This window comes from Hemitrygon akajei, chromosome 7, assembly GCF_048418815.1.
Source record: "Hemitrygon akajei chromosome 7, sHemAka1.3, whole genome shotgun sequence".
NCBI classification, from domain to species: domain Eukaryota; kingdom Metazoa; phylum Chordata; class Chondrichthyes; order Myliobatiformes; family Dasyatidae; genus Hemitrygon; species Hemitrygon akajei.
Window position 1 is genome coordinate 175,746,636 of NC_133130.1, and position 26,644 is coordinate 175,773,279.

Below are 26,644 nucleotides of genomic sequence, written 5' to 3' on the forward strand. Positions count from 1 at the left end.
AAACATAACATAAAGTTGCCCCTCATTCTCTGATGTTCCAAGGAATAAAGATCTAGGTTGGCTAGCTTCTCACTATAACTTACAGGTTCTTCTAGTCTGCTGGCATTCACGTAAATCTTTTCTGTGTCCTTTCCAGTTTAACTACATCTTTCCTATAACGGTGACTAGAACTGTACACAGTACTTCAAGTGCAGCCTCACTAACAACTTGTATTACTGCAACATAATGTCCCAACTGGTTAATCTGATTTACTTCCCATTAATAGATATGCTTCTTCAGAAGTAATTTACATTATGCGAATTATAATGTTCTTACATATATCAAAATTACAATACCTGAGGTTTCAGAATTACAAGAGCCTGGTGATCCAGTGGAGTGTAATTTAAAAATATTATTTTTTCTAGATTGGTATAACCATTAAAGTTTTGGAAAAAAAGTTGTTATTGCAATAGAATAATAATTCAAATTGCACTTCACAGATAAAATATAAAGTACTGAAAAAGTCACAACACTAATAAATCTGAGTATTAAGGTGGCTATAAATTTTTTAATTATTGCCATGGAGTTTGTAATTTCATGAATGCTAATAACAATGCCAACAATGAATAGAGCTGACGTGCACTCAAAATTACTCTCATTGCTTGTTTCTTTATTAATGCAAAATTTAAAATAAAACAGCTTGCCACCTCTGGCATTCCATTTTGATTCTGGTTCCTCTTTAGGCCAATGTGTCATACAGTTTATCTTCCTTGGTTTATTAATTTTTGATACACTCTTCAAGACCTAGATTATAATATAATTTGATGAGTAGACATTTTTTATTGGCAGCAGCGTAGGATGGCCATAATTTTGCTGAAAGTGTGAGTACAAAACTGTGGGAGACATTTCATCCATTTGTAATTCAGAATCAGTTTTGTAATGTCTTATGTTGTTTTGACAGCAAAGGCAAAAAACTACTAAAAATTTTCAAATAAATAGTGCAATAGAAAGGAAATATATTATGTAGAGTTTGTGGCTATTATCATTCAGGAATCTAATGGCAGAGGGAAGAAGCTATTCATGAATCATTGAATATGGGTTTTCAGGCTCCTGTATCTCCTCCCAAATGGTAGTAATGAAAAGAAGACATTTCCTGGATGGTGGGTGTCCTTATTGATGCGTACCTCCTTCTTGAGGCACTGCCTCTTGAACATATCCTCAAACCTGGGAAGAGTTATGCCTATGATAGTGTTGGTTGAGTGTACAACCTTCTGCAATCTCTTGTGGTCCTGTGAATTGGAGCCGTCATACTAGGCTGTGATGCAACCAGTCAGAATGCTCTCCATTGTAAAGAATATTAAGAGCTTGGATGACAAATTGGTCCAAATCTCCTCAAACTCCGAATGAAATAGTCACTAGTGTGCCACTTTTGTAATTGCATCACTGTTGGGGTCAGACAAGTCCACTGAGATGATGACACCCAGGAATCTAAAGCTGCTGATCTTTTCCACCACTGAGGACTGATGTGTATGCTCCCGACTTTCCCTTCTCTAGTACTCTAGAGAACTCTAGTCAGGATAAGAATTACAGAGGAAATTCTAACATCTCTTTACTGAGTTACAGACACCTCCTCCTATAATTATGGTCATATTCATCAATACTCTTATTTTGTCCCAGAGATTTGAGTTATTAAATGATCTTTCAGTTTGCTATTTCCTTCTGACAGCAAACATTGTGGATCCTTGTTCATTTTTTAAAAAAAATTTGTATTTCATGGCTAGAAATAGAGTATGAATCCCTGGGTGGAAAGTAGAAAAGTTTCCTATTATGAGTATTGGATGATAAGCAATTACAAGATTATTGCATCTGAATGTAAATTAATGTTTTTAAATATTCTACTTTACACTTGGAATGAATTTAATGGCCTTGGAAATTGCTGTTTATGGATCAATGTGCAGTTTGTACCAGACTACCCTATATATTTAATAAATCTAGGTGTACATTTACCCAGGTCTCTGTAGAAAGCTGTCAACAATGTTCTTTTCATGGGTGAGGAAACAGAGTTTATCTAAATACTTTTGTCTGAACTGACCTGAATACAGCTGTGTGTCTGTGTTCAGGTCATCACTCCTGATCCAGTATTCTCAAAGCACTCTTGACAATCTATGCCCAGGAGTAGAAGCAGGATGTCCTCTGTTGTGCAGTAATATGCATGGCAGCTTTTTGGATTTCTGGCAATTTCGAAGCAAACAAACTGAACTTGATCCCAAAGGTCTTGGCTTGCACTGGGAGAAAAGAAGAGTTTAATTTATGACTGAAAACTAACTTATTTAAAGCAGGAGGCACTATTAGTGATGCATTCACGAGTGGCTCTGAAGAATACTAATGTCAACCTGGTCTAGATTGCTGACTTCGCATGTTCCATCTACACAGATAATTCCATTTCAGATGTATTTTTCATACAATGAAGTTGGCTATTATCATTAGACACTGCTTTGTCTTTTAGCTTTTTATTCAATTGAGGGTAGAGTAAAGAAAGAAAATTTAATGTTTTGTAAGCATTATTCAGTTTTGCCTACAAATTAAATATTAACAGAAATATGGTATAAATTATTTAAAGTTAGGCAAAAAAAGCAAGATTTTTTAAAGTTATAGTATTGTGCAAAAGTCTTAGGCACCCTAGATTTTTTATATGGTTTCAGATGGTATGGTCTCTACAGAACCCTGATCTCAACATCATCGAGGCTGTCTGGGATTACCTGGAAAGACAAGCAAGCGAGACAGCCAAAGTCTATAGAAAAACTGTGCAAGTTCTCCAAGATACTTGGAACAACCTACCAGCCGATCTTCTTATAAAACTGCACAACAGTGACCTAAGAGAATTGATGCAGTTTGAAAGGCAAGGGTGGTCACATCAAGTATCAATTTGATTTTGTTTTTTTCCTGTTTACTATTCTTTATAGTATTTTTTGATATTTAGAAACTTTCTGTTTCATTATTTTTGAAAGCATCTTCACTTTACAGAATTTTTTTTACATGTGCTTAAGGCTTTTGCACAATACTGTATTTTCAATTGATAGCTGAAGTTCAGTAAGAGGACTTTATTATCATTACTCCTTTATTTTTGTATTGTCTTTTAGTTTGCAGTAATATTCATCATTCTTAAAATATGCCATATGATGATTCTAAAATTTATAAGTAAATTCAAGAAATATTTATTCCTCATTTATTTCTCAAAAAAAACCTGCAATACTATGAACTTAAAATATTCAGTTTTAACACATGCCCTGTTGCCATGGAAACAATTGCAAAGATTGTGAAACTGCTGACAAGATTCCTGTCTACAAGTGCAGAAAATAGTAAGGATCATATAAAGTGTGGCATGTACTCTAATTATTAAGTAGAGATATTATTCAGATAGCTCATCACTTCCTATCACTGATCTTTTCTACCTGTTTTATTTGACTTTGGTTCATATTTAAAAAGAACAGAGGATTGCACGAACAAGGATACAGTACTTAGTGATGCTATTGCAATGTTTCTGTCCATAGTTAGGTTAAACAGATTAATGTAGTAGAGTGTTACAGTGTGTGTATATTCAAGCCATTGAGTGGTGGAGTATTATCAATTGTGCATTTCTAGTTCTGTTGATTGGGATTTCATAGAATCATAGAATAGTTACAACATGGAAAGTGGCCATTTGCCCCATTATGTCATTACTTATTCTATATCAGAGCAGCTCCCCAATTCCACTCACCAGATCTTTCTCCATGACCATGCAAATTTTTCTCAACCATGTATTTATACAACTTTTTCTTGTAGGCCACGATGCCTCCACTAGTTACCAATTACTTGCTGTGTTAAAAATTCTTCCTCATGTTGTTCTTAATTCTCTTCTCCTTTGTCTTATAACTTCCATACCTAGTCCTTGCCCCTCTATTAAGTGGAAGTAATTTGACATGAGTTAATCAAAAATATCTGCAGTAGGTTGGTTAAAAATGTATTTAGCCAAAATAGAGTCTGGAATGAACTCTTATTAGTCCAGTATCTATAGTCTACATTCTTAATCTCAATGACATATCTGAAGCAGCAAATTTAACATCTGTCCAAGTTTCCATAAAAGGATTTAGTACATAATAGTTTGATTCTCAAACCATCATCAATAAACAATGTCAGAATAATTAAATTATCAAACAAGTTGACATCTGAGGAGGAAGCTGTGTGAATGTGCTTTGGAGAACACCAATAGAATGTTTTAAATATGAATCAGAACATTTTGTGAAATATATAAAATTCTGAGCTGAGCAGGAGGGGTTTACTTTGGTTTAATCTTGCCTGTTGATAGGGTAGGACAAAGGAGCAAGAACATGTAATGGGGAATGATGTTCCACCCCTCCATTACACCATAAAAACAGAATGAATTTAGTATTGCAATTCGTAAAGTGATGATTCTATAACTACAAAATTGGATCTTTCAAAAGCTGATTTGGTATCCTTCGTACTTATGCTGGTTATCCTTTAAATGTATATCCTATACATTATTTAATACATACTTCACCATGTAGAGATCAAAATATATTCATGAAACTGTTAATTTCGAAATTTTACTTTACAGAATACACAGGAGCTGTTGCTAACTGATAAACATTTTTCTCAGATACGATGTGAGAAAAGCAGCACAAAACATTTAAAAGATTTGCAATGTCATGTGAGATTTACAAAACCTATGCAGTGTGCAAATTGAAGTGTTGTTTATTTCACAGATTTCTCCAGGAGTGTTTGAATATGTTCCCAGTCCTGTGGATGAAGAAATTAAAGTGGCCGTCATTAGAGATACACTTCGTTTGGTAGATCCAACATTTAAAAAATACAACTACTATCAGTAAGTGCATTGTTTTATCTTGACTTTCCATTTTTCTCATCATCTGCTTCACATATATAACCTTGACTGTACTGTAAGCTTAAAAAAATGCTAGGCATAAAGGGTTGAAAATCTGTATCAGTACCAGTGTCATTTTCCATTCCTGACTTGTGCATCATGGCATCTTCATCTGCCTCTTCTCGACTCCATGTGTCTGGCGGCATCAGTACTGGAAGACTATCGTTATGCGGCAAGGGTCTCATGGCTGAGGGGAGAGTGGGGCATTCAATGGATTTATTGTTTTTAGCAGAGAAACCAGACATATTGAAGTCAGAAGTAGCAATCTGTCACATGATCCTTCTGCTCTTGCCACATCATTGGGACAGCAAATGGCACTGACTTCCGAGTATCTCTGAGCCAAGCTCTAAAATTGACAGCGCATGTTGCACAACAGATGTGAGGAGCTCAGGCTTTTGCTAGCACAAATACTCTTGAAAATACAATTACTTTATTATAACGAGTACATGCAATATGTTATGCGCATCAATGTGATTGCAAACCGATATACATGAAAACAATGCATAGAAAGGTGTGTGCATGATGTGTATATATCCTTTCTAAAACCTATCCTGCCATGCAGCATCAACCCTGTCTAAGCATGCCCAGGCATGCCTAGAAAAGATGGAAAACTTCTCAGCTTATATTGTGGGCAACATTTTAATTGACTTGAATTATGAATTGAAATAATACAGACTATTTCCAAAAAAAAGTGCATGATAGGGAAATTTCCTGGTGATTTTCATGATCAGCAGCCCAAAATCCATGATACACTCAACAGTATTGAGGAAGCAATGATACTTGTTCCCCTTGCAGAAACATGATGTTTGCATAGATATTGAAAGAATGTACATATACTGTACATGTAAACTATCAGGATAACAGAGTTTGGACATTGCCTTTTCCTTGGTTTTGATGAATACTGATGCTCTATGTAGTGAATTTTCAATGTTGGCTGTGTCTTTTGGTCAACTATTGAATTTGACACAGAGTGGGAATAAAGCAGAACAAAACTTACCTCAAATCAGGCCTGTAGACATTTAAATGCTCTATTTTACGGAGACAAGTGCAAATTTTCAACCTACAAAAAAAAAAGTGAGTGCTAAGATGCATTGTAAAGCAGGCGCATCAGTCAAGCGATAGGGCTGTGAAGGCAGTCCCTGAGGTGATTATTATGGCTGTGATTCATAACATGCTTACCATTTTACCATTAGTGATCAGTTTAATGTCACAAGAGACTATTTAAAAGTTACTAAATGCATTAATCAAAGTGTTGTAAATCTCATTTCATCATTTTCTTTACAAATATGGCCACCATGATTGACAAAAGCAAATCCATGAGTACTATTTTAAGTTGAGATAGAAAAAACTATAAAAAATACACTGGCTTTAGGACTTTTCACTCATTTAATTTCAGACGCAATCCATCCAATTTGTACAGATCCTATCTTCGTCAGTAATGGACCCCGTATTTTGGAAATTTAATCCCATCCCTACTGCACATCCCTTCCTTTTGCCGTTCATTCATCTGTTCCATTTTCCTTTCTTTATATCCTGGATTCATGTCAATGGCTGCCTGATTATTCCCCCCACTATAAAGTCTCACACCACTATTGTCCTTGGATTCTTGCCAAGGTGCCATAATCATGGCTTTAACTTGATTTCTCAGAGATGCATGATGTATTGTCAAACATGAAGATACAACTTTAGAGTGAGAAACACTTTGAGGTTTCCTTGACCACCTACCTACCTTCTTTCCACTGAATGGCTTTCCCTAAGCTACGGCTTAACCATCTTTGGAAGTATGCCATCAACATAACTTTCAGCCTTGTAGTGCCTCTAGCTGCCCAACCCAGACGCACTCCCTGAGAATGTCATCACTGAGATTTTAAGAAGTGTCTTGGAATTCCCATGCGCAAGAAGCCCAACAACGCACTGGACTGAGCTCTGCTGCCACTTTTTGTATTTATATAGGATCATGCTCTTGAATCAGAATGGATAACTTCATTCATCTCAATGCTGAACTATTCCACAACCTATAGACTCTACAACTCATGTTCTCAGTGTTACGAACCCCATAACTGGATGACTTACCAGCAAAGGTAGAGACGTCCATTGAAGTCTGATGATACTATTTTTAACAGTATTTATTAGTAAAAATACACAAAAATAATATCAATGCAAATATACAGATAATATACGTCGTCAATACTAAACCTAAAAGTGCAGGTATAATAATAAGAAATAAGCTCTATCGTTGTCTAGGGGATAATGAATTGTCGGATGGAAATATAAAGTTCGCTGCAGTTCACACAAGCTGCCGTCTTTTGGGTTGTCGCTGTGTTGCAATTGTTGGAGAGAGCGAGAAAGAGAATGGGAACATTTACCGCTACGGGTTTTGCCAACCTTCCTTTATGGTTTCGATCCGTCAGGTGTCTCGTTGTCGTGGCCGTTCAATTGTGACCTCTCCTTTAGCTAAACCGTTCTTCCGTGGTGAGCCCGCCACCCAGGCAAGGGAGGACGCACACGAGCTCTCACCGGCTTTCGCTATAAACGCTGTCACTGGATTTCTAGCATTTCTCCTGGTGCGTCTCAAGGGGTATTCCCCAGACCCCTCTTTTATCCTTACTCACGGGGTCTCAGATGTCAGTCAGGTTGGGATGATGCAATCCCTCAACCAGACCACTCTGGTTGTCCCCTGAGGGGTTTCAATGAATAGTACAGTACTCAATACACAATTCCTTCTCTAAGATACAATGGCAGTAATCAGTGGTTCCATTCCACTCATGTCAGGAGACATTCCACCTGGTTGTGTATTCTGTGTGTCTCTCTCTCATTTCCTGGGTCTCAGACCCAAAATAATAGCGATCTTGCGATTCTCAAAAAGGAGGGGGCGACTTTGTACCTTTCGGCCCCTCGGAGTTGCTTCACCTTCGTAACATCAGTATTATTTATTTACTTTTCTTATTATTTGCATGATTTGTCCTATTTTATTTGGATATTTGTCAGTCTTTGTTATATGCTGTTTTTCATAAATTCTATTGTATTTCTTTATTTTCCTGTAAATATCTACAAGAAAATGAATCTCAGGTAGTATATGGTGGCATATGTGTAATTTGATAATGCATTTACTTTGAATTTAAAATGTAATCTGGTCTCTGTGCTAACTCTTTATTTAAACTGTTAAAATAATGAAAACATTCTCCAACCACCCTGCCTGTCTGTATCACACCACCTAACCAAAAGGCAGCATTGTGAAAATGACTTCGCTCCTCCTCATCAAATCTTGCACACTCCCCAACTCTCAGAGACTGCTGGATGGTAGGATTTGCATGAGAAAGTCATGTTTTGGTTTTTCTGCCTCCCTTTTTACACATTCAAGCACTCTAGTCCACTCAGCTGAAATTAATTGATCTTGGTTGATTCGGTCACAATTACATTATTATATCAAACTTTATTATAGTAACTTACAAACTATTATTATCCATAATTTAAAAATAATTTTTCATTGCAAATGCATAATAGGTTATGCTTAATTCTTTGTGTCAGGAAATTTACACTTAAGTTTCTTACAAATTAAAAGAGGAGATTATTTTAATCAGAAATCTTGCACACAGACATTGTAAATACCTCAGTTTTGACTATCTAGTGCAATATTTGTGGAATTCTGCATTGAAAGAGTTGGATTATTTTTAGATAAGAACTTAAATTAAGATCCTGTGTATTGGAACAGGTGTATGTAAAATATCTTGTAACACCATACCAAGAAGCAAGTAGGAGTTATTCTAGTACACTAACTTATTTTTCCTTCATTTATAATTATTTATCTTGTTGCTCTTTGTGGAATATTCTGCGCACATGTGGTAATCTCTAATTATACTTCAGCGGTGTTTTCTTAACTGAAACATTCTGGATGTTTTGATTGTAAAAGGCAAAGTATATCTTTTCACCAGAGTTAATTTTGGCCAGGAATTGGAAAGATATATTAGTTCTTAGGTCCTGGATATCTGAAATATAAACAGTAATTCTGGAAGTACTGTGCAGTTCAGATAGCTTCTGTGGAAAGAGAAAGAATTAAATTTCAAGTTGAAGACCTTTCAATAGAATTGAAAAAGCAAGACAGCAAATTACTTTAAGATTGTAGAGAGAGTTGGGGAAAGATAGGTGGTGTGGAGGGAACATCTCTGGCAGGTTACCGTGACAACATGAAGTTTATGAAGTTATCAGATAATTAATGAGAGCAGTATAGAGGGATAAAACAAACAAATGGACAGAATAAAAACTATAGGTCAAAGCTGTTGCAGAGAACTTAAGCCACAAGAATGTTGGAAATGCCCCACAGATCAAACAGTGTCTCTGAAGCTGACTCCATATTACAAATGCACAGTCTTACAGCAGAACTGGCCAGTTTCATACAGAGAAAGCAAGTAAACAGAAATTGTTGAATTCATTTTCTGAAATTGGTGGGCTTTAACATACCAAGTTGGAAGATGATGCTCTGTTTCTCAAGGGTTACGTTGTTTCTTTTGGGCTACAGTACTAAACTGGAAATGATTGAGCGATAGTGTCACTTGAATATTTTTTCATACCCTTGCTTTTATTCCCAAGACTTTAGCTCTTGGAAGCAGGAAAGAGATGGACAAAAATAACTAAATTCAGTGGTTTGGGGAGGCCAAATATGCACTAGTCTACATTGGCTGTGTTTGGGGAAGCCAAATATGTGCCAGTCTACATTGGTCTGAAACATTGACTATACACTTTTCTGTAGATGCTGCCTAGCCTGCTGAGCTCCTCTAATATTTTGTGTGTATTACTTAGACTTCCAGCAGCTGCAGATTTTCTCTTATAAGTGCTTCAAGAGGTTGGTTTTGGAGTGAAACAACTTCTGCCTCAGAAATGACCTGGGTCCTCTTCAATTTACCTCCCACCACCTCAGGTTACTGCAGATACGCGTTCACTGCCTGTTCTGAACCATCTGGAAAACAGGAACATGTATGTCAGGCTGCTATTCATTGGCCACAGCACAGCATTCAACACAGCCACCCCCTTCAGGTTTATCATTTGGCCTCTGTACCTTTCTCTGCAAATGGGACTTACTCAGAGGCAGATCTCAGTCAATGAGGATGAGTAACAATATGTCCTTTTATCACTAACCAACAACACCAGTGCACCTCAAGGCTGCATGCTTAGCTCTCTGCTCAACTCCTTATGACATGTCACTGTGTGGTTAAGCACACCTCCAATCCTATATACAAATTCACTGACAGCAGCAGTTGTTGGACAAATCACAGGTAGAGAAAAATTGGTAAGGAGGAATGACATAGGACATCCAGTTGAATGGTGCCACATATGTGCCAGTCTACATTGGCAGTGGTTTGCTGTGGCCAAATATGCACTAGCCTACATTGGCAGTGGTTTGGGGAGGCTAAATATGTGCCAGTCTACATTGGCAGTAGTTTGGGGAGGCTAAATATGTGCCAGTCTACATTGGCAGTAGTTTGGGGAGGCCAAATATGTGCCAGTCTACATTGGCAGTAGTTTGGGGAGGCCATCTATGCACTGGTGTACATTGGTAGTGGTTTGGGGAGTCCAGGTATGCACCAGTCTATATTGGCAGTGGTTTGGTTGGGGAAAGGGTCAGCAGCTTTAATATTCTGATTATTAACATATCAGATGACCTGTCCTTGCTATAGCACATAAGGAAAGTGTGCCAGTGTCTTTACCTTCTTAGGAGGCTTGTGAAGTTTGGCATGTTATCGAAATTGCTAACAAGGTTGTACAGATGTACTGTTCAAAGTATCCTGACTGGATGCATCACAATTTAAATGTGTAGAAATGTAAGAAGTTTCAGGGAGTAGTGTATGCCGCTCAATGAATCATCAGAACATCCCACCCCATCATTGAAGATAATCTACATGAGGCACTGCCTAAAGAATCATCCATCATCAAAACCTGACACCCTCCCCTCCACCCCAAGAGGACCATGTCATCTTCTCACAGCTACTATCTGGCAGGAGATACAGAGCCAGAAGCCTTGCACCATCAGAAGAACAGCTACTTCAATTCAACCATTCGGTTCTTGAACTTGCCTGTACAACTGTAATCATTTATTCAGTAAGCAGTGGATTTACGCACACAAGGTGCAGGAGAAACTCAGCAGGTCAGGCACCATTGACATTTTGGGGATGAAAACCCAGTACCAGCTAGAAGGTGATATATGAAGCCAGGTGGGTGGGAAAGGTAAAAGGCTGAAGAAAAAGGAATTTGATAAAAGAGAGTCAACCATAAGAGAAAGGGAAGAAGGAGGGGCACAAGGGGGAGATGATAGGCAGGTGAGCATAAGAGGTAAGAGGCCAGAGTGGGGAATAAAAGATGAGAGAAGGGGGAGAGAGAAATCAATGTTCATGCCATCAGGTTGAACATGATGTTTTGCTCCTCAATCTCGAGTTACCTCATGATGGCAATAGAGGAGGCCATGGACTGATATGTCAGAACAGGATATGATATTTGAATGGTGATCACTGAATTTATGGATTTTCTTTGTTCTAATTGTGTTCTTTTTTGTATAATATTGTATAATTTATGCCTTTCTTGTGAATGCTGTGTCTCTAATGCTATGTGCCAATGTTGCTGCAAATAAGGTATTCATTATACCTGTGCATACATTTACTGGTGGATAGGACAATAAACTTGACTTTGATTTTGACTTTATAACATTTTAACTTTCCTTCCCTTGAGATGTGTCTTCCTTATAGTACAACATGTTAGGTAATTACACATAGAACTCACACCTTATTTATTTTAATACCAGCTAAATGATAAATGTTGATTAAAAATAATTTTGCATCATTATACAATGTGTGATCAGTGTGATGCAAAATCTATAATGCGGTAAAAATATACTTAAATTCAAATCTTATCTCACCTGTCCCTAATTAAAAACATGTTCCATTTTCAAGCAGCAGTCCACATTAATTCAGCTGGTATTTTAATACAGGATTGAAAAACAATTGTGCTATTAGAGATGCCATCCTTCAAATGGGAATGCAAACTGAAGCTAAATTAGTTTTGTTCTGTTTGGATTATTATAATAGAATCTCATATCTTTATTGAAAAAACATTGTCCTCTTATATCACCAAAATTCGTTGCATTCGTTGCATTAATTTTACAATCACTCTGTATGCAAAATGCATGTGACAATATCTTGTTATAAATGAGTACCTTACATTTTAGATATAAATGGTCTAAATCTACATTATTAAAAGCAATGAGAAATTAGAAGAAAAATAGGAGCAAATATAGAACCTTTGGTTCTTTTAAACCTACTCTATTTCTTATTAAGATCGCATTCAATCTGCTTTAACACCATTTTCCATCCTATCATCATGACCCTTGAACATCCAGAAATCAGTAGATCTCTGTAATGAATGTACATGATGACTGAGCCTCCACATCTTTCCAGGGTAAAGAATTTCAAAGATTCTCCACCCTCTGAATGAAGAAATCTTCCCATTTCTCAGCACTAAAAGCATTACCCTTTATTCTCAATTATAACTAAATCTCAGAAAGATCCTCCCAGAATCTAGCCTGTTATATAACTTGTTGTAGGGGAAAGAATGGTGAGGGCTGGTAACTAGTTAATAGCGATGTGGATTGTGCTAATGTGATAGCAGGGAACCACAGACAAAGCCTAGAAGTAGAGACATGGAATGCAGCAGTGATGACGTCCAAGGTTCAGGAGTTACGTTAATTATATTAAGACATTTACCCATTGTTGTAAGCGAAAATTGGTTCAATTGTTAGACCTGTGGACAATCATTTTACTCTGTAAAAAGGACATAGACTATTACTTAATTAAGCCTTCATGTAGCCACCTTTCTGTTACCAAAGTGCAGTTTTACTGGTAATCTCATCAACTGAGAATGTAAAAGCTGTACCAAATTCATGCTCAGGTAGAGCTTTGACTGATCTTCTGGTGTGCACCAGTTGTTAGTAAATCACCCATTATTTCAAACGCCAACTCCATGAGATCTTTCAGTTTGCTCCTACAATCGGCACAGCAAGCAGGGTACCCCACTGGGTTGTGACAGACTGAGGCTCCTGTTTGGGTGAGTGTGTATGAGATACCACCCTGTTAGGTTAGGGGATAACCCCATAGTTGACTGCAACTGCAAGTTGTAGTAAAAAAAGACCTTGGACCATGAAGAGTTTAGTGTCGGAGAACTGGGGATTGGGGTGTCTGGGTAACTGGCAGCCAGGGTCCCGGTGGTTATGCATTGCAATTCATTTGGGAAATGGACTGACTAACCAACACTATTTGAGACATAGGCTCAGGAGTGGCCATTGTGGGGAAAAAAGGAAGCTGGAGGAAACCAGGGAAGTAGTGTGGGAATTGGATGGATCTTTCAAATAGACAGTAGGAAACTAAAACCATTAGTTGATACAAAATATGCTAAAGAAGGGTTGCAAACCAGATAGAACAATCCCTGAACAAATTGGTTGGTGGAAGGGACAACTTGGGGCAAATATGAAAAGGCTGAAGTACTAACAACAACATTATTGTGCAATCACCACAGAACAGCAGTTGCCAAGCAAACTCTGAACCCCCACCCTCCGATTTTGGGGTGAATGGTAGGTAGTGTAAGTCCATGTACACCTGCAGAACATGATGTAAATTGGGATGATTTGGCTGATGCAGTTGATTAAGTATGGGGCTTGTAATAAAGACTCACAACCTCAACCCTATAATGAGGCAGCAGCAGCTCTCTCAGAACTAGTACCCCACTGGATCGTCCAGAAGACTATAGGGAGTAGCGCTACTGAGTCCAGGGTGGAAGAACTTTTTACAGCAACAGCGAAACAGATTTTGCAAAATAAATTGCCCACTATCAAATGTAATGATGACAATGTGCTTCTTTGGCAAAAAGGTTGAAGAATTAAGGGAAGCTCACCATTTGACTTTTGCTGATATACACAACATTTAAAGGCTAAAGTACCCAGGTAGGTCTAGTTCACATTGCTCAACCATATTCAAAGTTAAAATTAGTTTAAATGGAGAAGCAGATCCCCAGGACCAACTGGGGGGACTTAACTAAGGCAGTTGAGGCTGCGATAGATAAAGGACAGGCAAACTGAACTAATATTTACTTTTATTAAACAAGAGCCAAAAGAGAAAGTCAAGGATTATGCTGAACGAAGATATCAGACTATCAGGCATGTGAGAAGCATAGTGATTAAATGGGCCTAAACAGGACAATGATGTCTTCCTGCAAGTTCTGAAAGATGGCATGGGCCTACATCTAAATAGATATCTGACCAGATAAGAATGGGGTTACCTGTTGGCCACACATTTATTCAAATACTTAACTGGGCAATGAGAACAGAAGTGAAAAGGAGAAAAACAGGAGAATGAGCAACTACAATGGCAGGTGTAAGACGTGACAGACAAGGCGATGTCGAATGTTTCAGGTGTGAAAAATGTGGGGGCATATGGCCTGGGATTTTAGGGACAGTGAGAAGGCCAAATTAAGTGCAGTTGTTGTAGGAAGACAAGGCATAATCAGGACAAGTTTTTGGTCGAAAGGCAGAGGGAAGCAGGACAAGGACCATGGATACAGTAAGCTGAGGATCATCACTTAGCTTCATGGTAGCATAAAGGGACCTGTTTTCCAGATCTCTGCAGAGGAGTTAAAACAACTCCTGATGAAGTGACTAGGATTGGATCTTGGTGACAAGGGTGGGGAGCCCCTGAATGTCTGTCAATGCACTGTTGGCCTCAATATCAATTACAAATTCTGTTGGAATTCTTTGAAGAAATGACAAGCAGGATAGTCAGAGCAGGATCAGTTGAGGATGTGTACTTGGATTTTCAGAAGGCCTTTGACAAGGTGCCACACATGAGGCTGCTTAACAAGCTTTGAACACATAGTATTACTGGAAAGATTGTAACATGGATAAAGCAGAGGCTGACTGGCAGGAGGCAAAGAGTGGGAATAAAGGGAGCCTTTTCTGGTTGGCTGCCAATGACCAGTGGTGTTCAATAGGGGTCTGTGATGAGACCAATAAGTCAATGATTTGGATGATGGACTTGATGGCTTTGTTACAAATTTTGCAGATGATATAAAGATGGGTGGAGAATCAGATAGTTTTGAGGAAGTAGAGAGGCCATAGAAGGGTTTAGAGAGATTAGGAGAATGGGCCAAGTGGCACGTGGAATACAGTGTTGGGAAGTGTATGGTTGTGCACTTTGGTAGAAGAAATGAAAGGGCTGACTATTCTAATGGAAAGAAAATTCAAAAAAAAGCATCGCAAAGGGACTTGAGAGAACTTGTGCAGGATTCCCTAAAGGTTAATTTGCAGTTTGTGTCTGTGGTAAGTAAGGCAAATGTGATATTAGCATTTATTTCAAGAGGAATGGAATATAAAAAGCAAGTATGTAATGTTGAGACTTTATAAAGCACTGGTGGGGCCTCACTTGGAGTATTTTGAGCAGTTTTGGGCCCCTCATCTTAAAGTGTGTATGAAACTGGAGAGGATTTAAAGTAAGTTCATGAAAATGATTTTAGGCTTGTCATATGAAGAGTATTTGATGGCTCTGGGCCTGTATTCACTAGAATTCAGAAGAATGAGGGATGACCTATTGAATGGTGAAAGTCCTTGATAGAGTGGATGTGGTGAGGATGTTTCCCATGGTGGGAGAATCTAAGACCAGAGGACACAGTCTCAGAATAGAGGGGTGCCCTTTTAGAATGGAGATGAGTAGGAATTTGTTTAGCCAGAGAGTGATGAATCTGTAGAATTCTTTGCCACAGGCAGCTGTGGAGGCCAAGTCTTCAAACAGTGGTTGATAGATTTTTGATTGGTCTGGATGTGAAGGGATACAGGAAGAAGGCGGGAAATTGAGGATGAGAGGAAAATAGGATCAGCCTTGCTGAAATGGTGGAACAGACTCAATGAGCAAAATTCTGCTCCTATATCTCATCTTACCAGTTACAAGTAAAACTATGACAGTGGAGGGGGTGGGAGGCAGATCCATCCTTGCTCAATTATGTTTATCCATCCTGATACAGATTGAGGACACATATCTGGGTTTCAACAATCACAGGGTACCATCTATCTTGGGGATAGGTCTGGGGGCTGTATTCAAGGCAGGTATAAGGGTAATTATTTGGGGAAAGAAGACTCTCCCTTGGTGGCAGAAGGGAAATGGTGATGTATATATCACAAATCATGAAAATATAGCCCCGGTATGGGCCACTTACAAACAAGACTGTGACTTTGTTGAGGTGTCACATGTTTGGAAAGAAGGCCCATCACCTACCCCACAGACAGTACTCCATTAAATTTGAAGCAGAGCCTGCCATAGTAGAAGAATGATCCAATCAACCATTTTGTTTATGAATTCCCCAATCAGGCCAGAATCTAAGCCAGATGAGTCCTACCAGCTGACCATTGATCATACCTCTCTGAATAAATACACCACTTGGGAATATCGTAGTGGTGAGCCCATCCATCATTTTGAATGACCTGAGGCTGGAACAGGATATTTTTACTGTCTTAGATATTGTAAATATTTTTGGACAATTTCAGTACATCTCGATAGTTAAGATAAGTTAGCTTTTACTGTCCAAGGACAGCAGTATACTCAGGCAAGGCTGCCTCAGGGTTTCTATTGCATCCCACTATTTTCCATTGATGTATGCCTAAAATAATCACTTGAGATCCCTTGGCAGAAACCAGTAGCAGTATTCTGCAATATATGGATGATATTCTAATTGTATCTCTAGGAGAGAAAGAGCACATCCGGGTGGTTTTGAGGAGTTTACAGGTTATCAAAAATACAGGACTAAAGGAACAGTAAACATGGAATCTGACAAACTATGCGGGCTATCTCTGAAGAGTAAGTAAAATGGAGACTGTAAACGAAGGAAATAATGAAGAGCGACCAGCTGGGAGAGTGGGGATGGGTGTACCGACAGTCTGCAGTTCAACTTGAGGACGTGATAGCATGCGGTGCTGTGAAATAGACATATGAAAACTGCAGACACCAGCCGAACCAGTAGGTGAGTGAAGGTGCCAATGTGTGCCACATTTGAAATCTCACTGATCATGTCCTGGGAGGCTTCAAAAAGAGAGAAGCCCAGTGTATGTTGCAGCAGTTCTCCACATTCCTCGACAGGGTGACAGTACTCTCTTATGAGAGTGTATAATGTCAGAAAATACCTTGAGAGAACTTGGATATCTCTAAGCAACCCATCGTCCTACATATTCGAGGTACACAAGTCCAAGGTGGGGTGTGACCTTTGATGCAATGTCATCAAAGAGAGAATTGTTGGGCATGTCCAGAGGAGGTTGTACGAAGAAGCCTGACGGACAGTGGTTTTGCTACATACTGTATGATAACTGTACCCTGTCCATATTGCCAATTTATAACAAAACTTTTCTGAAATATATTTGGTGAGCAACATCTACTGCCTCGCAACATCAGCAAGGGCACATTATAAGGGATCGCCGCAATTCAGTCTGACTGGCTACAATGTGGCAATCAGTGATTTCTCAATCAAATTAATGATTGTGGGGCAGAACTTGCCTTAAACCAGCTGCAGAAGGGACTCCAGAGCTTACCATTCATGGTAGTGACACCAACAAAGGATTGCACAAGTATACCACCCATTCCACACTTTACTGCCTATTAGGAAAAGATTTTCCAAGAGGATACAGAAGTCATTAGGAAATGGGATGCACTGGGAAAAAGGAAAACAGAGCCAAGGTGGCTCTAGAGAACCCTTTCTTTTGGGATAGTATTTGGTATTAGATTTTGAATGTACAGATCCACCCCTGGATTCAGTTTATCTCTCATATTGTCATTGGTTATACAGCTGATTGCTTTAATGACCATTATTATTTTAGTGTATATACAATGACGGCAGGTAAAGCGTTATTGTTAGGGGAAATTGTCATTTAGTAGACCAAACAAAGGTACTGTTAGGGATCTAACCTATTGGCCATCTTAGGCCAAGGGTCTAGAGCAGGGGTCGGCAACCTTTACCACTGAAAGAGCCATTTGGACCCGTTTCCCACAGAAAAGAAAACACTGGGAGCCACAAAACCCGTTTGACATTTAAAATGAAATAACACTGCATACAACGTTTTTTTTTGCCTTTATGCTATGTATAAACAAACTATAATGTGTTGCATTTATGAAATCGATGAACTCCTGCAGAGAAAACGAAATTACATTTCTGCATGCAACAAAAACATTTTGAACTCCGAAAAAAAGACGTTGGGTTGAAGGTTACTTTTAAGTAAAATACTCAATGTCTATTTGAGTCCTTCTTGTATTTATGAAAAACGCTGAACTTAAATTGTCAGCCAGCTGTCAACCTGAAAAATAAAAGGACTATTTCACTGAACAATGAAAAAATATGAATATACGTAAAATAATAGGCAATTAAAATATTTATCATACTTGGTTAATGGGATTTCTGCTCCTGGACCTCAGCGCACAGCATCTGCACATCAGGGCTGTATGATGTCACCTTCATCTTTACACAGGATCGCAAGCTGTCATCTGTGAGGCGTGCGCGATGTTTGTTTTTAATAAAGTTCATGTTGGAGAACACCTGCTCACATACATATGTGGATCCAAAGATCGACAGGACTCCAAGCGCATACTTTTTAATGTTTACATAAATGTCGGGGATAGCATTCCATGTTTCAAACACAAGTTTGTCTGGTTTGGGGAGGTTTTCAATATCACTCCATTTGTGATTCTGAGCAAGAACGACCTTCTGACGGGCAACATCTTCAAGGTCTGCTGTCAAGCGTCTAAACTTGGACACCCATATGTCTTTGTCGGCTATGTCGGCCAGTTCCATCTCAAGATCAGGTTGACTCATACCTGCCAATGCAGTCGTATTCAGTAGGGATGGATCGATGCTTAGGGGAGTGACCGGGAAGGATAATGTGTTTTTTTCCTCTCTGAACTCACAGAAGCGTTTCCCAAACGATGTTTGCATTGCAATGATTGCAGAATGTAAATACTCCGAATTTATCATGTCGTGAGCTTGTTTGAACTCTCTCAAATTGGGGAAGTGAGACAATGTGCCTTTCTGTAAATCTCTGGCAAGCACTGTCAACTTGCGCTCGAATGCCAAAACATCCTCCAACATGTGCAGGGCTGTGCGTCCTTTCCCCTGAAGAGCTGTGTTCAGCGTGTTCAGGTGCGCTGTCATGCGCTAGCGTATGTAGTTGATATTCCAGACTTCATCCACTTCTTGAAATGATTTTTGCTCAGATCAACCTTCCGCATCAGTTCCGAAACGGCTTTTTTTCTCTCATCTCCATCCGGATATTTTTGAGCAAAGGCTGCGTGTTTATTCTGGAAATGTCTTGCGACATTTGACTTTTTGTTGTTTGCTAGTTTCTCATTGCATATTAAGCATACCGGTAAACCAGTCTTGTCAGCAGTGAAAGCAAATGAATCTGCCCACGTATCATTAAACGTTCTGTTTTCTTCAGTCACTTTTCTTTTTTTAGAATTCTCCATAGTTAGCCTACCTTGGATCGAAAAATTAAAGAAATCGCGCACTGGCGGGTGTCAGGCATTGGCAGTGGTGACGTATATTAATAGCGACAAAAAACACGTTTTATTTAGATTGTACAAGATCACCATAATCTTCAAATTTAGAATTACATTTCAAAAACTAACAAACTAACATAAAATACATTTTAATTAAATACTCATCATTTATTTTCCAAAGCCACAGGGAGCCGCAGCACAGAGATGAAAGAGCCGCGGGTTGCCGACCTATGGTCTAGAGGAAGGACTGTTTTAGGGGAAAGAATAGAGAAGGCTAGTAAATAAGGATGCAGATTGTGCTAATGTGGTAACAAACAACCACAGACAAAGCCTAGAAGAAGAGGCATGGAATGCAGCAGTGATAGCATCCAAGGTGCAGGACTTTTATTAATTATGTAATAGCAAACACCTATTGTGTAATAGAAAATATGAATTAATGTTAGACCTGTGAACAATTATTTTACTCTGTAATCTGGACCTAGTCTATTACTTTAATTAAGTCTTCCTGCAGCCACCATTCTGTTATCAAAGTGTAGTCTTACTGGCAATCTCATCAAATGATGATGCAAAAGCTGTACCAAATTCATGCTCAGGTAGAACTTTGATCTGGTGTACACCGTTTTTTAATAAATCGCCTGTTATTTCAAACACCAGCTCCATGTGATCTTTCAATTTGCTCCTACACCATTTAAGAATTTTTCAGTTATCATACTTCTCCTAAACTCTTGTTCTTCTAAACTCTAGACCAGAGTCTCTTCTCACATGATAAGCTCACTATCCCTGGAACTAGTCTAGTAAATCTTTGCTATATAATAGCAAGTAAATCCTTTCTAAGGTAAGCAGACCAAAGCTGTACAAATAGGATCTAATTCAACTGCATTAAGATTTTCTTACTCCTGTAATGAAATCTTTTGTTAAAAAGGTTAAAGTATCGTTTCTCTCCTAATTGCTTGTTAAACCAGTATGTTGACCTTCCATGACTCGCATATCAGAAATCCCCACATCCCTTTGAACAGCAACACAACCCTATTTCTCCATTTAATGAATACTCTGTCTTTTTGTTACCATAGTACCGTAATTGTTTTCACATTTTTCCACCTAATATTCCACCTGCCAAGTTTTCAAACTCACTCAGCTTGTTCATACCACCCTGAAGCCTCTTTACATCCATCTCTTTTCACACTTCTGCTAACTTTAATGTCGCCAGCAAGCTTAGATATATGACATTTGGTCCCCTCAGAAAAATAATTGATACAGATTGTGCATAGCTGAGGCACAAGTATGAATCCCTGGGGGACCGCATTAGTCATAGCATGCAAACCTGAGAAGATCTATTTAATCCCACTCTTTGCCTTCTGTCTAATAAATAATCCTCAATCCTTCCCCAATTTCATGTACTGAAACCATATTGACCAACCTCCTGTCTGAGCTTTATCAAAGCCCTTAAAAAGTCCAAATATACTGGTTCCCTTTTGACTATTCTCTAGTCTCGAAGATTTTCAGGAGATTAGTTGAATAGTTTTCCTTTGGTTCTGCTGAACCTAATTCCCTTCTTAAAGACAAAACACACAAAATGCTAGAGGAACTCAGCAGTATAGGCATCATCTATGGAGAGTAATAAAGATCTGACATTTCGGGCCAAGACCCTTCAACCTAGTCCTGATGTAGGGTCTAAGCTCCAGAATGTCAGCTCTTTATTCTTCTCCATAGATGCTGCCTGACCTGCTGAGTTTCTCCAGCATTTTGCTGTGTTAATTTGGATTTCCAACATCTGCAGAATCTCTTTTTTTTAAGGTGTTCTATTACTACACATGATAAATTTCAGTATTTTCATACTACTGGAGATGTGCTTACAAGTTTGTAGTTTTCTGTTTTCTCTCTCCTTTTTCTCAATGTTCCACTGGAACAATAAAAAAATCTATAGCATCCTAGATGATGACAACAGAACATCCATTGAATTGAATTGACTTTATTTCTTACAATCTTCACATAAATGAGGAATAAAAATCTTTACATTACATTTCTGTCTAAATGTGCAATGTGCAATTTATAGTAATTTGTAATAAATAGTATGTACAACAGGACAGTTGATATAGCATAGAAATACAATTGTATCAGCATGAATTAATCAGTTTGATGGCCTGATGGAAGAAGCTGTCCCAGAGCCTGTTGGTCCTGGCTTTTATGCTGCGGTACCGTTTCCCAGATGGTAGCAGCTGGAACAGTTGGAACAGTTTGAGGTTGGGGTGACTCAGGTCCCTAATGATCCTTCAGGCCCTTTTTACGCACCTGTCTCTGTAAATGTCCTGAAAAGTAGGAAGTTTACATCTACAGATGCGCTAGCTATCTGCACCACTCTCTGCAGAGTCCTGCGATTGAGGGAATACTAGGCAGTGATGCAGCCTATCAGGATACTCTCAATTGTGCCCCTGTAGAAAGTCCTTAGGAGTTGGGGACTCATACCAAACTTCTTCAACCGTCTGAGGTGAAAGAGGCACTGTTGTGCTTTTTCACCACACAGCCAGTATGTACAGACCATGTGAGATCCTTGGTGACGTGTATGCCAAGGAACTAAAAACTGTTCACCCTCTCAACCCCAGATTCATTGATGTCAATTGAGATTAGCCTCTCTCCATTTCTCCTGCAGTCCACAACCAGCTCCTTTGTTTTTGTGACATTGAGGGAGAGGTTGTTTTCGTGACACCACTGTGTCAGGGTGATGACTTCTTCACTGTAGGCTGCCTCATTATTATTTGAGACAAGGCCAATCAATGTAGTATCATCACCAAATTTAATTAGCAGATTGGAGATGTGGGTGGCGACACAATAATGGGTATACAGGGAGTAAAGGAGGGGGCTTACAGCACAGCCTGGGGGCATCTGTGTTGAGGGGCAGAGGTGAGGGAGCCCACTCTTACCACCTGCCGGTGATCTGACAGGAAGCCCAGGATCCAGCTACACAAGGCAGGGTGAAGGCCAAGGTCTTTGAGCTTCCTGTCAAGCTTGGTGGGCTCTCTTGTGGGGTAATGATCTTTCAAGAATCGCTAGAATCTGGAACGGTTCCAGAAGGCTGGAAAATTGCAAATGTCACTCCATTCTTCAAGAAAGGAGAAAGGCAGAAGATAGGAAACTATAGGCCAGTTAGTCTGATGTCAGTGATTGGGAAGATGTTGGAGTCTATTATTAAGGAGGAGCTCTCAGGGTACTTGCGGCACATGATAGAATAGGCCGTAGTCAGCATGGTGTCCTCAAGGGAAAATTTTGCCTGACAAATCTTTTTTTTTTTAAATTTTTTTATTAGTTTTTCAAAACATTTTACAAATTAAAAATCCCAAATCCCAATGAGGAGCATTAATACAGTGCAAAATTAAGCATACAATAACAATATGCTACAAAGGAAGAGAATTTAACAAAAAAGCACCTAAATTAAAGACAAGTAAGCTTAGTATCCTCCCCAAGCCCCACAACACAAGAAAAAAACAACAACAACTCCAGACCGATCACAACACAATATAGAGAGTATAAGTCAGGACAGTCAAACTCCCAGACTGTGAATACACTTAGCAACAGAGGATAATAATGCCTACTACCAGAAAAAAAAGGGAGCTGAAAGCAAGGGACTGAAAAGAAGAAGAAAAAAAAACAACCCTAGTCAAGAGGAAGGTTATGAAAGTACTCGATAAAAGGTCCCCAGACCTTATGGAACTTTAGATCCGAATTAAGAACTGAATAATGAATTTTTTCGAGGTCCAAGCAGGCCATAATGTCGTTAAGCCATTGCGCATGAGTGGGCGGGGCAACATCTCTCCATCTAAGGAGGATCAAGCGTCTAGCCAGGATAGAGGCAAAGGATAGTATTCGGCATTTGGTCGGACCCAGACATAAATCTGTCTCGCCCCAAAAACCGAACAGAGCAATTAAGGGGTTTGGTTCTAGGTGCTGATTCAGAATACACGATAACGTAGTGAAGACATCTTTCCAGAATTTCTCCAAGCTAGGACAGAACCAGTAAATATGGATGAGAGAGGCCTCGCCCCTCTTGCATTTATCACAGAGCGGACTAATGCCAGGGTAGAATCGAGATAGTTTAGATTTAGACATATGGGCTCTATGAACAATCTTAAACTGTAAAAGGCAATGGCGAGCATAAAGAGAGGTTGAGTTAACTGATTTGAGAACTGAGTTCCAGCTCTCCTCGGATAAGGAGATATTTAAATCCTGCTCCCAGGCCATTTTCATTTTATCCACAGGGGCCCGTCGTAAGGCTGCTAGTTTATCTCGGATAATTGATATTAAACCTTTACCTAGTGGATTAATGGAAAGAAATAGGTCCATACCATTTTTCGCAGGCATTTCAGGAAAGTTAGGAATTAAAGGAGCAATAAAGTGTCGGATTTGGAGATATCTGAAAAAATGAGCGTTAGGCAGGTTGAACTTAACAGAGAGCTGCTGAAAAGAAGCGAAGCTTTTATCAATGAAAAGATCTTCAAAATGTCTAATGCCCTTCCTATACCAAACATGGAATGCTGAATCGTATGTAGTAGGTAAAAAAAAGGTGATTATGTGCGACAGGGCTGGAAACCATAGCATTTCCTGAACTGAGCCCATATACGCAAAGTGTGTCTAACAAGAGGATTAGCTATTGATCTGGGCAGACTACTAGGGAGTGCAGAGCCAAGAAGTGCAGAGGTAGATAATTCTTTAGTGGAGCTCAGCTCCATTGCCACCCAGTTAGGGCACTCGGGTTGGCCGTGGAAGAAAGACCAAAAGGTAGCACAACGTATATTAGCTGCTCAATAATATAAGCAAAAGATAGGTAAAGCCATGCCACCCTCTTTTTTAGATTTTTGGAGATGTATTTTATTAATTCTAGAACGCTTATTCTGCCACAAATATGACAAAATAATAGAGTCTAAGGAATCAAAAAAAGATTTAGGACTAAAAATTGGGATAGATTGAAATAAGTATAAAAATTTGGGGAGAACATACATTTTAACAACATTAATACAACCTACCAAAGACATAGATAGAGGTGACCATTGTACCAGACTCTGTTTTATAGCATATGAAAGATTGGCAAAGTTTTCACGAAAGAGATCTTTAAACTTCCTTGTGACTGTAATTCCAAGATAAGTAAATTGATTATGGACTACTTTAAAAGGGAGATCACGAAATGTTAGTTCTTGTGCTTCTTTATTAATTGGGAGAAGTTCACTCTTATGTAAATTAAGTTTATAGCCAGAGATCTGGCTAAACTGGTCAAGAAGTGAAAATATTAGAGGTAAGGATGTAGACGGATTTGAGAGAAAGAGTAATAAGTCATCAGCATAGAGAGAAACTTTATGCTCAACACCCCCTCTCCAAATCCCGGTCAATTCAGGACAGTTTCGAAATGCTATCGCCAGAGGTTCTATAGCCAAATCAAAGAGAAAGGGACTTAAAGGGCATCCCTGACGGGTGCCACGTTTGAGATTAAATACTTGGGATTTCTGAAAATTAGTTAAAACAGAAGCAGTAGGACACAGGTACAGCAATTGGATCCAAGAGATGAAACTTTGGCCGAGGTCAAATTTTTCTAAGACTGCAAAAAGGTAGTTCCACTCTATACGATCAAATGCTTTCTCCGCATCGAGGGAAATAACACATTCAGGAATCCCAGTTGGAGCTGAGTATAAGATATTAAATAGACGCCGAATGTTAAAAAAAAGGGAGACGGTTTTTAATAAAGCCTGTTTGGTCATCAGAGATAATGGAGGGAATAACGGTTTCTAATCTATGAGCCAAAACTTTAGCTAAGATCTTTACATCAACATTGAGCAGAGAGATCGGCCTGTACGAGGAACACTCTGTTGGGTCTTTGCCCTTTTTTAAAAGAAGAATAATAGATGCCTCATTGAAAGAGGGTGGCAATTTGCCATAATTAAACAAGTCAGATAATACTGAAAATAACTGAGGAGAAAGAAGTGAAGAGAATGATTTATAAAATTCTACAGGGAACCCATCAGGTCCAAGAGATTTCCCTGAGGACAGTGCAGAAATTGCAAAAGATATTTCTTCTGATGATATAGGCGCATTGAGTTTGGCTTTGAAATCAGATGAAAGTGGGGATATTCAGATTCTGTAAAAATTGATCAACAGAGATATTGTCATTCAGAGATTCAGAGGAATAAAGCGGAGAATAAAAATTTTTAAATGCGTCATTAATTTCTAAATGATCCGATGTAAAGTCTCCGTTCTCCTTCCGGATCTTTGTAATATGTTGTTTGGCTTTGGAACGCCTCAGCTGATTGGCTAGGAATTTACCAGACTTATCCCCATGAATGTAAAAGCGACTCTTGCTTTCGAGAAGTTGGCGTTCGACAGGTTGAGTGGACAGAAGGTTAAATTTAGTTTGGAGTTAAACGCACTTCTTGTATAGTTCAGGGTTCTTAGTTTGGGCATATATTTGATCCAAATCTTTAATCTGGTTAATGAGGTCTAATCGATCTGCACGGGATCTTCTGTTGAGATTTGCTGTGTAAGAGATTATTTGACCCCTCAGATATGCTTTCATGGCATCCCAGACAATCTGGGATGGCACTTCAGGTGATGTATTAGTGTTAAAATAAAAGGTTATCTGATCCTTAATAAATTTTACGAAATCATCATCCGATAATAAAGTTGAATCAAACCGCCAGTGTTTATTCCTCTGAGGGAGACCAGGAAAGTTCAGAGAGAGGGTAATTGGGGCATGGTCAGAAATCAGTATACTCTGATAGTCACAAGAATGGGCAAATGGAATAAGTTGGTTATCGAGTAAGAAATAGTCAATTCTAGTGAAGGTATGGTGAACATGTGAGAAAAAAGAATAATCTCTCTCCGTAGGATGGAGGAAACGCCATATATCAGAGATACCAAAATTAGCGAGAAACGATTGGATAGCTAAGGCAGATTTAGTAGGTGATCTGTTAACAGAGGACGATCGATCCAGTTTAGGATCCAACCAACAGTTGAAGTCACCACCCAGTATAAGAGAGTATGAGTTTAAGTCTGGTAGTGAGGAAAAAAACCGTTCAAAAAAGTTAACATCATCAAAGTTGGGGGCATACAGGTTTGCTAGTGCAACTTTAGTGTTATATAGTTTACCAGAAACAATAATAAAACGGCCATTTGTATCAGATATTTT

The 26,644-nt window shown here is 38.9% G+C and overlaps 1 protein-coding gene across 2 annotated transcripts in view; it reads left to right on the forward strand.

Moving 5' to 3' along the window:
- ttll11 (tubulin tyrosine ligase-like family, member 11) overlaps window positions 1-26,644 on the forward strand; it is a 217,087-nt gene that overhangs the window by 69,373 nt on the left and 121,070 nt on the right. For both annotated transcript variants that reach the window (XM_073052655.1, XM_073052656.1), the window contains exon 6: window positions 4,743-4,861. In XM_073052655.1, the coding sequence (XP_072908756.1) occupies window positions 4,743-4,861 (119 nt within the window). The remainder of the gene's footprint in view (window positions 1-4,742; window positions 4,862-26,644) is intronic.